The sequence below is a fragment of the Equus caballus genome, chromosome 1, assembly GCF_041296265.1.
Source record: "Equus caballus isolate H_3958 breed thoroughbred chromosome 1, TB-T2T, whole genome shotgun sequence".
In the NCBI taxonomy this organism is placed as follows: Eukaryota; Metazoa; Chordata; class Mammalia; order Perissodactyla; family Equidae; genus Equus; species Equus caballus.
The window spans coordinates 143,123,523-143,141,587 of record NC_091684.1 but is presented as its reverse complement, the minus strand read 5'-3'; the positions used below and the strand labels follow the sequence as shown (position 1 = coordinate 143,141,587).

General features: G+C 33.3%; 1 protein-coding gene across 6 annotated transcripts in view; it reads right to left on the bottom strand.

Annotated features, from left to right (window-relative positions):
* Positions 1-18,065, bottom strand: part of VPS13C (vacuolar protein sorting 13 homolog C) — a 170,788-nt gene that overhangs the window by 19,137 nt on the left and 133,586 nt on the right. For all 6 annotated transcript variants that reach the window (XR_011426108.1, XR_011426104.1, XR_011426105.1 and 3 more), the window contains 12 exons: positions 17,318-17,553; positions 10,103-10,244; positions 8,700-8,840; positions 7,826-7,907; positions 7,631-7,700; positions 6,903-7,014; positions 6,674-6,787; positions 4,585-4,724; positions 2,831-2,912; positions 1,908-2,021; positions 761-836; positions 203-366 (listed from right to left, as the gene is read on the bottom strand). Coding sequence is in view for 3 of the 6 variants with exons in the window: in XM_023616352.2 (XP_023472120.2) it covers positions 203-366; positions 761-836; positions 1,908-2,021; positions 2,831-2,912; positions 4,585-4,724; positions 6,674-6,787; positions 6,903-7,014; positions 7,631-7,700; positions 7,826-7,907; positions 8,700-8,840; positions 10,103-10,244; positions 17,318-17,553 (1,473 nt within the window). In the remaining 3 variants the exon portion in view is untranslated. The remainder of the gene's footprint in view (positions 1-202; positions 367-760; positions 837-1,907; positions 2,022-2,830; positions 2,913-4,584; positions 4,725-6,673; positions 6,788-6,902; positions 7,015-7,630; positions 7,701-7,825; positions 7,908-8,699; positions 8,841-10,102; positions 10,245-17,317; positions 17,554-18,065) is intronic.

Below are 18,065 nucleotides of genomic sequence, written 5' to 3'. Positions count from 1 at the left end.
TGATTTGGGGGATAGATCTGATGTTGATAATGGGGAAGGAGAGCTAAAAAGGAAACAGAAAAGTCCACAATTTATCACTATTGCTACTCTGACAGACCCTTACTCAAGGTAGGATTCCAAGTTTCAAACAACCAGCTAGAGTACATCTTCTAAAGTGCATATAAAAGCGGAGGATTTCTTGAAGATTCAGCAGGAGACCTACAAGCAGGAAGCCCTTTCCTCCTCTGGCCAGGCTGTCTCCAAAATCTTTAGGCTGTCGACCCATCTCTTCCCTTCTTTTTTGCTGATATTCCTTGTCCATTGTAATTGCTGCCAAACCTTTTCCAACAGAACCAGTGATTCGAGATACCACTCCTGCTGCACCACCTATCAAAAGGCCCAGAGAAATAAGTCACAATGTTTATTTAAAGAGGATCACTACCACAATACACAGCATGCAACTGCTTTAAACTAACAGGTGCGTAAAATTCTGTCTCATATACAAAAATGTAGAAATTTATTTTTCCCATTTCCCATTTATCAAGAACAGAAATAAAACTATCTAAAGTACATTGATTCAACACTTACAATAACAAAAAAAACCCAGCAAGACAGTGTAAAATCATTTTACATTTAAGAACAAGGGAAACACATCTCTTTTTTAAAAGGGATTAGTAGAGAAGTGATACTTCTTTAAAAAAATAATTGGTTTTTCATAAAAAATGCATTTCATAATAACTATAATAAAATATACACATATACACAAATATGTGATACATACCTACTGTGTGTCCAAAGAGACTTCTCACTCCAATCACTAACCCCTCAGCAAATTCTTCAGGGCCTTGAACAGCACCCTAGGCAAAAAGAAAGTATGCTATTTAAATAAGTTTAAGACTTTTAATCTAGACCCAGCTCTCATGGCCTAGTGGTTAAAGTTTGGTGCTCTCACCGCTTTGGCAGCCAGGATTCGGTTCCCAGTCATGGAACCACACCACTCATCTGTCAGTAGCCATGCTGTGGTGGTGGCTCACATAGGAGAACTAGAGGAACCTACAACTAGAATATACACCCATGTACTGGGGCTTTGGGGAGGGAAAAAAAAAGAGGAAGATTGGCAACAGATGGTAGCTCAGGGCAAATCTTCCCAGCAAAAAAAGAGAAATTTCCTTTAAAAAAAATAAGACCTTTAATCTAGTATTTCAGGGTTTCCATGAAGAGAGAGAATCTATAAAGGTTCACAAACACTGTGATGACACAGTTTTCACCCTCTAACCCAAATACTGATGCAACACCTACTATGTTTGAAATACTTTCAACGCACATGATCTCAGAAAACCCTTGAAGATGACAAAAATTGGATTGGAGTAAATCACTGGCTTCAATCACAATGTGACATTGGCCTCCCAATACCAACTGCCATCAGATGCTAAAGCAAGCACTGGCAACAAGACTAAAAGCCCACATAGTTTTGGTTCTCTTGTTCCCTCATTTATTCTCTCTGCTTTATCCTTCTAAAACACTCACTACCTTGGGCTCCTGGATCCTTTCAAGGGAGGTGAACAGGTTGGAGGAGAGCTTGAATATGAAACGAAGTCAGCTTTTGATGCCCCATTAGTTCTTTCCACAGTGGTGAAACAGCCTTGAAACAGTCTTAATCCACCTAGCCCTCTTCCTTACAACTACATTAAATCTTGAAAAATGTGGGCACGTTTTATTGCCCAGATACTGGAAATGTCAATTAATTCTAAAATAATCCTTTAATGTCATTTCAAGGAATTTTAAATAAAAACAAAAAATTGACATATTTTTGGTATTTGATCATTATTCAGTTCCCTGATACAATTAAAATACAAATTATTTGTCAATAAAAATATAGAACATCTATTTTTCTATATCTATAGTTAAAATAAATAAAAGATCAATACCTGGAAGGGTTCATAGAATAAAGCTTCAACTCCTTCAGACAGGCCTCTAATTAATCCAAATGGGTTTCCAAGAACATCTAAGCCCAATACAAGGACATACATCTGTTTCAAGAACTAAAGGGAAAAAAAGTAAATGAAATTCTTTACAAGTGTTGTAAGAAACATCATGGTGCAACAAGAAAAGGCTGAGGGGGAAGGTGCTGATTAAATTAGGTTGTTAAAGAAAAGCTATGCAAAACTGGATATATACTTCAGTAATTGTTACTTATTTTTATTATTATGTTATTATCATTATTATTATGAAACTAGATGGGGAATAATTAGTAACCAAAACAAGAAATAAATGAAAATATATCCTTATTTGGACATGTAATAACCATAATGTCTAGACACACGATAGGAGAAAGGACTTTCCAGGAAAGGAAGGAAAAGAAGATGTCACTCTGGAGTTCCACGGTATAGCAATGGTACTCTAGTGCCCTGAAACAACCAGTATGTCTCTGTCCATACAATTCGAACCATGGAGTAACTGAGGCATGAGGAGGAACCTGGCTTAGAATTCCTCTTGAAATTCTATTAGACTATGCCTAGAAACTGTAGTCAGTGAAGAAATAAAGTGTTATGACTCCTAAATCACTATTCTTTCCCAAAGTGGTAAATATATCATTGCAAAGGTAAAAAGGCACTGGAGGAAAGTTTTAAAGCGGTATATATATATATATATATATATATATATATATATATATATATATATATAGGGGAGAGAGAGAAATTAATAATTCAAGAAAACTACTAGGTAATGAGATGGCAAATTTAGGTAAATTAGGTAAACATTATCATACACTGTACAATCACATACAAATGTATTGTTTTGATTATTTTATGAAGTATATTCTTAATGAACTACTATGATAGGAAATTACCTGTTCAGTGTAGTGTCTAAAAACACTCCACATGAGCTGATCTCTCTTGTAAAACTGATACTTAATTTCATAATAAGCAAGTCTGGGAGGAGAAAGAAAGATTCAAACCACTAAGATTATATTTTGAAAGACACAAAATTTCATTAACAAAATAATCATTGCAAATTCTTTGACAATTAGATTTGTACATCTGCCACATATAATTTATGTCTGAGATCTTAATATTTTGGTAACAAAATTATCATAAAAGACGGTGCATTCTCGTACAAGTCTTTCATAAATTCATAAAGAGTAAAATGTTTAAAAAACTCAATCATAATCCCACCACACAGCAGACTTTCTTCTCTTCTTGTCATTTCCCACTTTGAATTCTTTCTTTTCTATGCAATTTAAAAATATTTAAAACATTTTGTATTCATTTTTTACACTCAACATTGTGGATAAGCATTTCTCTATGCTAGTCAAAATTCTATGTAACCACTTTTAATGGGTGCACAGCATTCCATCATGTGGAAGTTATCATAACAAATACTTCTTCCACTGTCACACATTTGCAAATTTTTGCATAATAATTAACGTTGCTATATGTATCTTGAATATAACTCACTGGATGCATTTCAAGATTACTTTTTGGACTGAAATTCCAAAGAAAGAATTACTGAGTGAAAGACTACAAAAACATTTAACACTTTTGATATATATCCCTTTCCACTCAAACAAATAGTAAAAAAAAAAAAGAAAAAACTGCCCATTTTTTGGGCCCATCCCTCTCTAGTATTAGGATTGCCCATATTTTGAAATTTTTGATAATTTGTTTTAATTTTCACATATTCTTTGATAAATAATAAAGTTGACCATTTTAAATATCTATCAGCCACCATATCTTCCCTTTTGCAAATTAACTCATTGTGTTCTGGCAATTATGGCATTAGAATCCTTAGTTTTTCTTACCAATGTTTAATATTGACTATTAATCCTCTCTCTATCATACTTGTCATTATATTTTCCCTGTTCTTTTTAAATTATTTGCATTGATTTTGTTGAAAAGTATTTAATTTTTATATAGTCAAATCTATTTTATATTTTCCATTGGGATTTACTTTTTCCATTGCTCTTAAACTTAGAAAGACTTCCTTCATTCAGAAATTTGATAGCAATTAACTTCTATTTTTTCTTAGTCTTTTCTATTTGAATTTTATATTTAATCCTTTAATTCCTATGAAATTTGATATTGTACAAGTGAGGTAGAAATGATATAAATGGACTTTTTCCCTCCAAAGTAACTACTTGTTCCAATACAATTGTTGAATATTCAATTCAATAAACATTCAATGAATTTATATGTATCTGGCACAGATAAATATCCTCATATTAAATGTAGCAAGGAGTTATTATCTAGACTTTGCCATATGATTATACTGAAATCTTATCCTACTGCTAACATATTTCTAAATATAATTCTGTTTTAAAATGTGTTCAATTTCTAACATACTACTAAAACAATTTATTTTTATTCTATATTCATGTATTATATAGATATGAACAACTGAAGAAAATATAAGACTCTATCTTACCTTTATGAGTAAAATAAGCATACCTAAAGAGCATAATTAGAAAGGGACCAAACTCTTCAAGTATAAGGAGTTAGATTATCATTTCTCTAAGCTAATGTTCTGGTGCAAATGGAGAGAATTAACATCCAAAAACATAACCTTGGTAAAAAGCCTCCCAATGTTCTTCAACATAAATCTTACTTGAATATAAGGTCATCCACGTCAGTCAGGGTAGCACCTATGCTTTTCAATAGCAGATTGACAGAATGAATTGCAATCATTTCCTGTTTTTCTTTGTCTGACTCTTCACCTCCGGAACTCAAAGACAGACTTAAATGCAACTAAAATAAAAATAATGTTCAATAAATGAAAGCTAAAAACAAAAACAAAAAAATTACATACAAAGGAACTAGATCTTTTAGATACAAACAAATGTTCTATCTTTCAATTACGAGTCCTAAAGAAAGCTATTATTTTTTGCTCTACACATAACATAGAATAGCTCATTCAAATCTGATTCTATTTACTTTTTGATAAAACAAAAATTAGTCTATCCCAAAAACAGAGCCATAATGTTATTCAAAGTATACAAATACCATTGTGTTTATGTAAGGGGCCCAAAACACTTTACAAAAATAGCATAATCGTTTTAAGAAGAAAAACATGTCGACTGGCACACAAGTAGTCTACAAGTCAAAATAATGAATAGTCAATTATGTTCATTCAATTAAGGTAAATAACTTACGGCAACAATTAACAATAACAATTATATTATAATTATACAATAACAACAACAATAACATAACAATCATGGAACAATTAGCAAGTTATTAAATTAATTTCTTTAAAAGTAATCAAGTTTTTGGCTTCCACAGACACCTTCAACTCAGTACTTACACATGAGATTTTCACATTCCCATTTAGCTTCTTCTACTTTGTGTTGTATCATCATTAGTGCAATAGTGCCAGAAGACACAAGCAAAAGGTAATGTGACATATAAATAAAGCAGATGACTCTTCTTTCTCATTCTGCTATTCCCTAGGTATTTTACCTAACCAATTAAGAGCTCAAAAGAGCAGACTTGAGTTAAGGTCAGGAAAGCCTGGTTGCTGGGTTTTTTCTTTGATGTGGACTTCTGCCCATCTGTAGAGTCAGAGGGTGTTGGGATTGAGGAAAGGCAAGCTTAGGTGGACAGAGACGCAGCCCTTCTCTAGAGCACAGTTACCACGGAAAAAGAAAATAACTACAGTTCATGATCTTAATTATTCAACTCCATAGCACAATTCTCAATGAGCCTAAAAACATGAACAAGTAAATTATCAATCTTTAGTAACCCCCTACATTATAAACTCCATGAAGTCATTTTATATCTCCCACAGCAACTTTGATAGTAGGCATTCAATAAATATTTGTTGAAGGTATTATTCAATCTCATAAATAACTGATTTTAATAATGAAAAAGAAATTGTGTAAAACCTACCATATAAAACAATACCAATTTCAAACCTAACACTATGAATATGTCTGATCCCACCAAACTAATACCTCAATTTAAAATAATAATTCCATTCTATAAATGCATTCATTTAGCTGAATGGATTGGCGAATGCAATTGAAAATAATGTGCTGTAAACAGTTCTTGAGAATGTAAAGGATCATCAATATTTTAAAGAGCTACTTAATTGTAAATCTGGCCCATTACACAAGTTTAGAACACTATGGTTGATATCATTTGTGAACTTACTAAGCAGTCACCTCTCCCTATAAAACCTAAAAAGAACAACAAAAGGAGAAAAGGAAATGGGTTCATAAAGTACAAAATCAGGCAAGTGAAAGGTATCCAATTTTCCACTCCCTTAGTTACGATCAAATTTTGGAAGGGTGAAAAACACCACATCAACAGTATAATACCTACTTCAGCGTTTTCACGTTCTGGTTAGGGCACCCATTATAGCTTTCTGTTTAGACAGTGAACACAGTTACAAAGTGCAACCAAAACATTAAACACTGGTGAGCACTTCTTTGCTTAATTAAGAAATGCTTTTGTCAGCTTCTTCCTTAAATAAAGGGGTTATTAATTCAAGACTAGAGAACAAGCTCTGGTGGTTTCTCTGCGGGAATTACGGTTGTACACATGTTACAGAGAACTGTCTTCACTATTTCAATTAATCAAATTAAAATTCTCATCAAATATTTAACGCAACAAATTAAAGCCCATGCATGTAAACTGAATCTTTAAAAGTTCTACAACAATTATGCCAAATTTTCAAAATAATAATTACAACAAACCTTAACAGGAGAAATATGGAAATGTTCAAAGAAACTAAGAACTGACATATCAGTCATTGAGGTCTCCATTAATTCTGTGTTTAGAGCATCAACATCTTGCTGGATTAACTTTGTCTGAAAAAAATTAAGTCAAGAATTTCTATTTTAATTTTTTTCTCTACTACAGTTAGTTCAAAGAATGGTTAGTTTTTTAAATTTTATAATTTTCCCAAGAGATAAAAATTGTTACCCGTTTGCTTTCAGCTTCAGGGTCTGTTGCGGGGGTAAACAGTGCAGTAATAGCTCCTAGAAATCCCTGATCAACTTTTAAGGCCATTTCTTGAATGAGGACCATAAAATACCTAAGAAAAAAAATTCTTTTAAAAGATGGAAAAGGATTTCTATCAAATCTTATTATTTTCAAGGTTAAAACTTTGATTCTGGCCAAAAGCCACAGAAAGATCTTGTTCCTTCATCTCTTAAAAACTGTCATTTAACAAGAACAAAGTCTTTAGACTGAGATTTTTTCTCATCAGAGTGAAGGTTTCAGAAGAGGTAGTAGTGCCGTATTAACACTTTGCATTTAAAGTCCCAAATCCCACATTTATTATGTTACAGAAGAGACAAAAACAACTAGATGATGTAGCATGTATTATTCAATTTTTAAAGTCCAGAGCAACTGCTTTAAAGGACACACCTCAAAAATACATACATTATTTATATTTCACTGACTATTTTATATTCTAATTGAAGTTACAAAGGGGAGATGGCAGTTGAAGAAATCTTATACTTTAAAATATACAGAGGCTTTTATTAAAATAAGTTCCAACATAGAAAATTACTTGACCAAAAGTGGATTACTATTTTCAAATGGAAAATAATCTTTATATAGAAGTCACATTCAAAATAGTAAAATTTATTTTCGAAGTAGATTCTCATTTTAAATTCCTTTAGATAAATAAGGGAATCTTTACTTACTTGAACTGTAAGACTTTACTGTACTCATTAAATCTTGTAATGACACTCACATCAATGAAAGGTTTGGGCTCTAAGAGGAAGAAAGAAAGCAAGAAAAACAGCAATCAAGCTTTATACATACTATGTCAAAATAATATCACAACTTTTATAAATAGGACATTTCTCAACTTAATTTTTGGTGTTTTTTTTTTTTACCTGAATCCAAAGCAATAGATTTTGGAGGGGCCACAGGATGAAATAAAACAGGGAACATTGTACCTGGTAACTGATTATCAACCTGGAAAAAAAAAAAAGAAAATGAACTTAGCAACATTTAAAATAAATTTAAACTTTTAGTTTCAGAGACAACATTACAGAAGATTCCACTAATTTCATCATAATTATCTGGATGTAGACATGATGCTATTAGAAGTTTCACTTTAAATCGAAAATTCTCATGTATCTCAGCAAGGGCAAGCTTTTATATAAAGGAATATATAAATATCTTCATAATTGCATTAACATTGTACAGCATGTACACCATTAGTGAAAATAACTGTACCTGTGGATCATGTGAGACTTCAACTCCCTATAAGTTAAATAAAATGTAAGTGGAGACTGGATATGAAATTAGAGTATAGGTAGAAAGAAGAAAATATAATAAAAATGTCCTAAATAGTATTTAACAGTTAAAAGGAAGAGAGGGAGGGAGGCAGAAAAGGAGCAAGCAAGTAAGCAGTCAAAAACATCACCCAATAAAGCCCTGCTCATTCCCATAAAGGATGACAAAAGAAAATCTTATTTTGGGATTCCATGACAAATTCAAGGAATATTTAAAAACAACAATTTCAGCGCAAAAAAACACTCTTGCAGGCTAACTGGTCAAATTAAATAGTTTCAACAGTCAGAAGGTCTTTAGACTTGGATGGTAAGTGTGTTGAATCCACAGGATACGTGGGAAAAGGGAAATACACAAACAAACAGAAAGATACCAATTACCATGTATGCTAGAACCTTGTAAGAACAACTTCATCCCCAAGATTCTCAAAGTGATTAGACAGATTTACCGAATTGAGGATGACAATGTTACCTGAAGCCAATACAATCTGGCCCTTAAACTTCTCTGGTGAGGAGACTGCTTAAACTCAATCTGAATTCCTGATAAAAAATCTCGCTTTATAGGGCACTGAAAAGGGAGGCGCATTTCCATTGGAACTTTATCAAAATTGACCTGGAAAAAAAGCACGTGTGTTTGTGATGAACTAGTATTAGCAGTGTAGCTCATTTTAAATATCCATTTACTCATAAATTAAAAGGGAAAAATATCTTAATCACCATGTCTTACAGAAGATCTTCCTTAAGATGATCTACAGTTGGATCTTTGAAGCACAATCATTACTTTTGTACCAAATTTATGACAAAAACAAGAAAACATTTGCAGAACTTTTCAATTATATAAACTGTACTTAAAGAAACCAAACTTTGTATTTTTTAAAAACCTCAACAGTAATGGATGATTCTAGGTAATTCTTAAATTTTGTTTTAATAAAGTTAATAAATAGTTAACAGCTTATTTATGTCTGACACTAATTGTATAGTTTGCTGCTTTTTTTCCATTTGAGCATGGCCAACATTTATAGGGGTAGGATTGAGGGTGGGGAGCATATCTGGAGAGCAATGTAAACTCAGCCATCAGATATCAAAGACAAAAAGTAAACAATACTATATGCCTGAACCAGAGCAAGCTGGAAACTGCAGTCAGGCTTCTAGGGTCTTCTTGGAGCAAAAGTGACTTTCAGTTCCAACACTGTAAGGACCTGGGTAGAGTACACCTTTGTTTGCTGACATCTACTCATGTCCAACAATCATTCACATTTAATGAATTTAACTGAGTAGGTTTTCTAATAGGTTTCTCATCATTGAAATATGTAATTTTGCACAGCCTTTAGTTAGCAATATATATTGGTATCACTCAAAACGGGAGAAAAAGTTTCAATGAGCAATCTTAATTTCTCTATAATCTTACTGAAAACAAAACAACTTCCATGAAACTATCTGTCTATAAAAATACAGAAGAGAAACATATTTAAATCGTGTTTCATTATATAAGATTTAATAACAACATATTTTAATTAAAAATGTAGTAATAAATATTATCAGTCATGCCAATCCTACTAAGAGTTTATTTACTAATAAATAAGTTAGTTCCTGCACACACTTTTTTTTTTCTTCATCTTCTCCCCAAAGCCCCCCAGTACATAGTTATCTATTCTAGTCATGAGTGTCTCTGGTTGTGCCATGTGGGAGGCTGCCTCAGCATGGCCTAATGAGCGGTGCCATGTCTGCACCAGGATCCGAACAGGTGAACAGGGGCCACAGGGCCGGCCCCCTTACACACACATTTTTATCTGGACAGTAAATTTTACTTATTTACTGCTACCACCACCACCAAAATACATATATAAAAACCAAAACAAAAAAATTTTGGTATACCTCAAAATTATTGTCTAGTTTAATCCAGCCATGGCCTCTTGATTCTTGATATTTCTTATAGGACTGTTCCAACAAGAATATCTGCTTTTGACTAAAAGGCTTCCATTTCCGTTTTGGCTTCATTTCCCAAATAACACCAGAACTAAAATAATTCACAAAGAAAATTAAATTAGGAATATGTACTTAGGTTTGTGGAACTGTAATTCAACTCCAGATTATTGCAACTATCAATCTCCTATGAAAATTATATTTATAAGGTATAAGAGATTTTTTAAACCCAAAATATACCTGTGTTACAAAAGTACATAAGGGAAAGGAGCAGGGAAAATGTTTTTCTATCACACATTGACATCAATTAATTAAGGGATTGGCAAACACTTTTAGTGAGGGGCCATTTTGTAAATATTTTAGGCTTTGTGGGCTGAGACAAAATCGAGGTTATTATGTAGGTACTTAAAGAATAAGAGAAAAAAAGACTTTCACGGATTTTTTTTAACTGATGAAATTCAAAATACAAAAACGACAATAGAGTATAATTTTTAAAAACACAAGTTCATTAATGAGAAAAATATACTTTTTAAATTTTTTATTATGTTTTTATTGAGGTATAACTGACATTCCTTTCAGGCATACAACGTGATTTAATATTTATATATATTGTAAAATGATCACCACAATAAGTCTAGTTAAGATCTGTCACTATACATAATTACAAAAAGAAATTTTTTTACACTTCTTTTGTGGGGGTGACAACTTTTCACTTAATTAGGGCTTAAAGTTAGTGTTCTGTATTATCAAAATCTATTGCAAATGTTCATTTGTTAATGCTGATCTGTAATGAGTATCTTTAAAAATGTCCTTTCACATAGATAGGTACTGCCAAATACTGATATCGATCTATGAGGATATTATTTTAATTGAGCATATGTATTGCTTGAAATGCATTTATAAAATTCTATTTTCTATTAGAAAGTTCTAAATTTAAAATTTGATTTCCTACTCTTTTAGATTCTTCTCTTGATAGTTGCCTATTAGCAAGTCAATGCATTAAGATCAATCACTCCCAAATTGAAGTTTAGGCAGAAGCTCTTCCATTAAGCAGTCAAATGGATTTTGAAATGTGGAAATTTCCTTTGCATTTGCATTGAGGATAGAAAAACTATCGCTGGAACTGTAGCTGTGGGTCATAAAATATATGTGCTCCAAACTTGTGTGGGGATGGAGCTCTTACTTCTTGTTTTGACTTTGGACAGTACAGAAGTATACAAAACAGCCTGACATTACTTGTGATTCAAACGTTAGTTGTCGAAATGACTTTACTGCAGTATATGTTTCACAATTAAGCACTATTTTTGTCTTCTACTTTTAGGTTGAATTCATTATCAATTCTACAGCAAAAGCAAATTTCCAAAGCCATTCAGTGTTCAATAATAGTGGTTGAGGGTGGTTCTTTTCATTCAGAAGAATTTTCATCTTGGCCAGAAACTCAAAACGAGTACAATGAAGAGTATCACTGTTTAAGTCATCAAACGGGTGTATGGTAAGACAAGTCAGGACACTGTTTCCATTTCTGACAAAAATTCACAGAACTAATGATGGTTAAGTCCGCAAGAGTGAATGAAGGTCACTATTTGACACTACTGGTTTGATAACAAACGACTGATCCAAATATTTTCCACAAAGTATCTGCTGAGAACAATAAAATGAATAACTGCAGCCTTTAAACATTACATTACGACGAGCTTTGTGAATTTGTCCAATTACGTCTTTTTCTGCTCCACACATCTTCTTCCCGTCATCAGCTGTAATGTATCTTAGAAGATTCCACTTGAGGTTGTACTGAATTAGTATTTCTTCAACTTGTTTGAAAATATTCTCACCGTAGTTGTTCTATGCCATTCATAGAGGTTAATTCTTTAGTAACTTCAAACTCAGCAGCGGCTTCTCAAATGTACAACAACTTAGTATTGGTAACATTTGTTGACTCATCAAGAGCCAAAGAAAACCACTCAAAATCATTTGCCTTGTTTTTTAATTGACTACTGATGTTGCTCTGAATGTCCTCAATTCTTCAAGCAACTGTTCTCACCAAAAGGCTAATGGTCCCAAGTTTATTATCTCTGGATACCTTTCTTTAGCTGCTACAATCAGGCATGATTCAATTAACTCACCATTGGTAAAAGACTCTCCTTGCTTGGCTAACAAATGATTCACTCAGAAACTAACTTTGGTTGAAGCTTCATTTTTGGTTTTTTATTTTTGTAAAGGCATTCTTCTGTGATGAGATATTTTGTCTTAAATTTTTTAATTTTTCTGCCCATTGCTGTCCTGTGAGTTGGGCATACTGTGATGTGTGCTTAGTTTGGAAATGTCAATATACATCTTATTCGGGGCTGGCCCTGTGGCCGAGTGGTTAAGTTGGTGCGCTCCGCTGCAGGCGGCCCAGTGTTTCGTTGGTTCGGATCCTGGGCGCGGACATGGCACTGCTCATCAAACCACGCTGAGGCAGCGTCCCACATGCCACAACTAGAAGGACCCACAACGAACAATATACAACTATGTACCGGGTGGGCTTTGGGGAGAAAAAGGAAAGAATAAAATCTTTAAAAGAAAAAAATACATCTTATTCTTTTAGCATAGGAATAGTGTCCTTACATAATAAAATAATGCTTTGCCATTTCATTTGATAACTGTGCCCTATAAGAGACACATTCAAAGTCCACTTTTCTCTTCTTGTTTTGACAAGTATGCATTAGTAATAAAAACTAAAAGTTGCAGTATAGCTATACGTGTGGCACTCAAAGACTCTCAAGTTACAACTACATCACTGTCATCTGTTGTTCACTAAGCAATGGTGCAAAAGCAGCCACGGACATCTAAAAGAAATAGCAAGGCTGTGTTCTAATAAAACTTTACTTATGGGCAATAAACTTCGAATTTCATATAGTTTTCATGTTTTACAAAGTACTATTTTTCTTTTGATTTTTTTCAACCATTTAAAAATGTGAAAAATCATTCTTAGATCAAGGGCTGTAGAAAAACAGGCAATGGCCTAGATTTGACTCATGGGCTATACTCTGCTGATCCCTGATTAGAGAATACCGTTTCATAAGGATAGAATGTAACTCCGTAATATTTTAATTTACACAGCTTTTTGATATTAGTCAATGACCATGTTACCAATGTCCTCACTACATAATTGTTTATGTGACATCAGTCAATGAAGGTAATGAATAACATGTCTACTATAAATTATATAAATCCAACACCAATTCATGATAAAAACTCTTCAGCAAACTAGGAAGAGAGGGGAACTTCCTCAACCTGATAAAGAACATCTACAAAAAACCTATAGTTAATATCATACTTAATGGTGAGAAGCTAGATGCTTTCTTGCTAAGATCAGGAACAAAGCAAGGACGTCCACTCTTACCACTCCTATTCAACATTGTACAGGAAATATTAGATAATGCAATAAGAAAATAAAATAAAAGGTACACAGACTGGAAAAAAGAAATAAAGTTGTGTTCTCAGATAATATGAATGTCTATGTAGAAAATCCCAAAGAATCAACCAAAAAAATCCTGCAACTGGTAAGTTTCACGACACAAGGTTAATATAGAAAAGTCAATTGCTTTCTTATATACCAACCATGAACAACTGGAATTTAACATTAAAAACACAATGGGGCCGGCCCAGTGGTATAGTGATTAAGCTCACATACTCCACTTCGGCAGCCTGGGGTTCACAGGTTCAGATCCTGAGTGCAGACCTAGCACTGCTCATCAAGCCACACTGTGGCAGCACCCCACATAATAGAGGAAGAATGGCACAGATGTTAGCTCAGTGACAATCTTCCTTAAGCAAAAAGAGGAAGACTGGCAACAGATGTTAGCTCTGGGCCGAGCTTCCTCACAAAAAAACACCCAATAATATTTACATTAGCACCAAAGAAATGAAATACTTAGGTATAAACAAAACCTAACAAATTTGTACAAGATCTATATGAGGAAAACTACAAAAGTTGGATGAAAGAGATCAAAGATCTAAATAAACAGAAATATGCACGCACATAGATATGAAGACCAAACACTGTCAAGACAGCAGTTCTTCCCACGTTGATCTATACATCTGACGCAATCTCAAGTAAAATCTCAGCTAACTATTTTGTGGATATTGACAAACTGATTCTAAAGTTTATATGGAAAGGAAAAAGACTCAAAATAGCCAACACAACATTGAAGGAGAAAGAAGTTGGAGGACTGGCACTACTTTAAGATTACTATAAAACTACAGAAATCAAGATAATGTGGTATTGGTGAAAGAACAACAAACAGATCAAGAGAACAGAATTGAGAGTTCGGAAATAGACCCAAACAAATATAGTCAACTGACCTTTGAAAGGAGCAAAGGCAGTCAATGGAGAAAGGACAGTCTTTTCAACAAATGGTAATGGAACAGCTAGACAGTCACAAACAAACAAAAAAAAAAGAATCTAGACACAGAGCTTACACATTTCACAAAAATTAACTCAAAAGGGATTATAGACCTAAATATCAAACACAAAACTATAAAATCCTCAAAGATAACATAGGAGAAAATCTAAGTGACTTTGAGTTTGGTGATGACTTTTAAGATACAACCTCAAAAGCACAATACATGAAAGAAAAAATTGATACTGGACTTCATTAAAATTAAAAACTTCTCTGAGAAAGACACTGCTAAAAGAATGAAAAGACGAGTCACAGACTGGAAGAAAATATTTGCAAAGCACATATTTGACAAAAGACTGGTATTCAAAAATATACAAATAACTCTTAAAATTCAACTATAAGAAAATGAAAAATTAAAAATGGGAAAAGATCTGAACCTCACCAAAGAAGATATTCAGATGGCAAATAAACGTAAGAAAAGATGCTCAACATCATAAGTAATTAGGGAATTGCAAACTAAAACAACGATCTAACTACTACATGCCTATTAGAGTAGGCAAAATCTTGAACACTGACAACACCAAATGCTGGCAAGGATGTGGAACAGCAGGAACTCTCATTCCTTCCTGTTGGGAATACAAAACGGTGCAGCCACTTTGAAAGATAACTTGGCAGTTTCTTACAAAACTAAACAAACTCTTACCATATGATCCAATAATCACACTCCTTGATGTTTACCCAAATGAACTGAAAACTTATGTCTATACAAACCTTGTACATGGATGTTTATAGCAGCTTTATTCATAACTGCCCAAACTTGGAAGCAACCAAGATGTCCTTCAATAGGTGAACAGATAAATAAACTGTGTTACATCCAGAACATAGAATATTATTCAGTGAAAAAAAGAAGTAAGTTATCAAGCCACAAAAAGACATGAGGGACCTTAAAAGGACATTGCTAAGTGAAAGAAATCTATTTGAAAAGGCTATACGCTGCGTAATTCCAATGATATGACATGCTGGAAAAGGCAAAACTTTGGAGACAGTAAAAAGATCAATGGTGTTCAAGGGAAGGGAGGGAGGGATGAATAGGCAGAACATAGGTGATTTTTAGGGTAGTAAACTATTCTGTATGACACTGTAATGGTGGATATATGTTACTATACATTTGTCAAAAGCCATAGAATTTACAAAGAGTGAACTCTAATGTAAAGAACATAAACAATGGAGTTTAGAAAATAATAACATATCAATATTTGCTCATCAGTAGTAACAAACGTGCCACACTATTGAAAGATGCTAATAACAGGGGAAACATGGGAGGGGTATATGGAAACTGTACTTTACACTCAATTTTTCTGTAGACCTAAAACTGCTCAAAAAAAGTAAAGCCTATTTTAAAAAACTATGTAACTGACTTATTTTCCTTGGGACACGTCCTTACTGAATGAGTACTGATTGTGTAGTGTGTCAGAAAAAAGGTAATCATGTTCTTTTAGATGAATTTTTTAACGTCCTAATAAATAAACGCCAATCTGATAAAATATATCATATATAATATTAAAGTAAAAATAAGTTATATCAAAGAACAAGAGAGTGGAGAAACCCGGATTTATATGACTTAAAAATGATCTTCATATTTAGTTTCAAAAATACTATACGATACTGAAATGTATAACCAAAAGAATATATTATTCATATATACATAAATGTATTAACATTATATTAATGGAATGTATAATATCATTTATAGAACCTGTAATCTGTTAGGTGTTATGCAAAGGGCATTACATACCTGATCTTTTTCTTTACTTAACTTTTTATTTTACTAAACACATGCTTATGGATAGATCTATGCTAGCTGTACATGGTAACAACCATTCCACCCATCAGCCTTCAAAAAAGAATGAGTCTTTTACCCGTTAGTGTGATTAAAAAAAAACAAAATAGGGGCAAGCCTGTGGCCGAGTGGTTAAAGCTCTGCATGCTCCACTTTGGCCTCCAGCGTTTGTGGGTTCGGATCCCAGGCTTGGACCTACTCCACTCATCAGCCATGCTGTGGAGGCATCCCACATACAAAAAACAGAGGAAGACTGGAACAGATGTTAGCTCAGGGCTAAACTTCCTCAAGCAAAAAAAGAGGAAGATTGGCAATGGACGTTAGCTCAGGGAGAATCTTCTTCACCAAAAAAACCCAAAAAACAAAAATAAATAAATTCAAATATTTTTCTTACACAGATATAAGCAGAACCAGAGAAAATAACTGGTCCCATCACTATTAAAAAGTTCTAAATAAACACCCACTAAAGATTATGTAGCCATGTCAAATATTGCCTCCTCGATGAAAATTTTTTTCCCATTTATCTGACTCATTGTCAGCTTCCCGAGCCACGCCAGCTCCTCCAGTCTCTGCTGCACAGAACAGATAGCTGCTTCTACCTTTGTCTTTCCACTCACATGTAAATACTTTGTATCATTTCTCAGTGTTTTTATTACTCATTTTAAAAAATACATACAAACAACAAAGAAAGAACCAAACCTCTTTCTTCCCCACTGACTGAAAATGAGAATTGTAAGAGCAAAGACATTATATTATCTTAGTCATCTTTCTATTTTAGGGGCTTTTCAACTAGCAGTGAAAACAACTATTCAGTAAGTTGTGCTGAAAGAATGTACAGTATATCAAAATCAGAACAGCTATCTGTTTACTCTCATCAAATCTGATATTATGAACTCAACGTCTTTTAAAGATTTCTGATGCCTTATCTTCCTTCTTCCATACCTGGTTATGCCAATATATGAAACTTCCTGCTTGTTTTCATTGTTAACCAGTGAAAGTCCCAGACTGTGAAGAGAAAAGGTTATCTCATGATTGGCCTGCTCCATTTCTTCTGCTTGCAGTGCTTTGGAAACCAGGGCCACATCATCAGTGAAAAGCAAAACTCTCTGGCGCCCATCCAGGAATGATACCCAGTGTATCTGGATGTTTGCGTCATATGCAAACTGTCCACATTCATCCTGGGGAAAAGAGAGACTTTATATTAAACTCACAATCAGTAAGTTTTTATTACATAAAGTTGAACTACACCGAGAACATTTAAAAAGCATGACTATAAATTAGAAAACTCTAGCCATCAAAATGATATAAATTAAAGTTATAATCTATTTTAAAACATACTCACCAATTTTTTCAAGCAAGAACAAAGATTAATAGTGCTTAATTTTTTTTTTTTTTACCTTAGTTTGAGTTACCTAGTTAGTGCTCAAAGGGCACCCAGCAAGAACAAGAGTATCCTTTAACCACACCAATGCCATAAAATGCCTACTTGTCCAAAATGGAGAACAGAATGCTTTAGAAGTTTATTAGAAGAGTAACGTCAAGCAAAACTAACATAGTTTATTTTTATGTTCTAATAATTTATAACATTGCAAATATTTACATAAATCACATCGTTAAATAATGAAAGTATGGTGATCAGTTTGTACTAAGTTTCACTAAGAATAGCCTTTGCGGCTGAAGGTCTCAAATA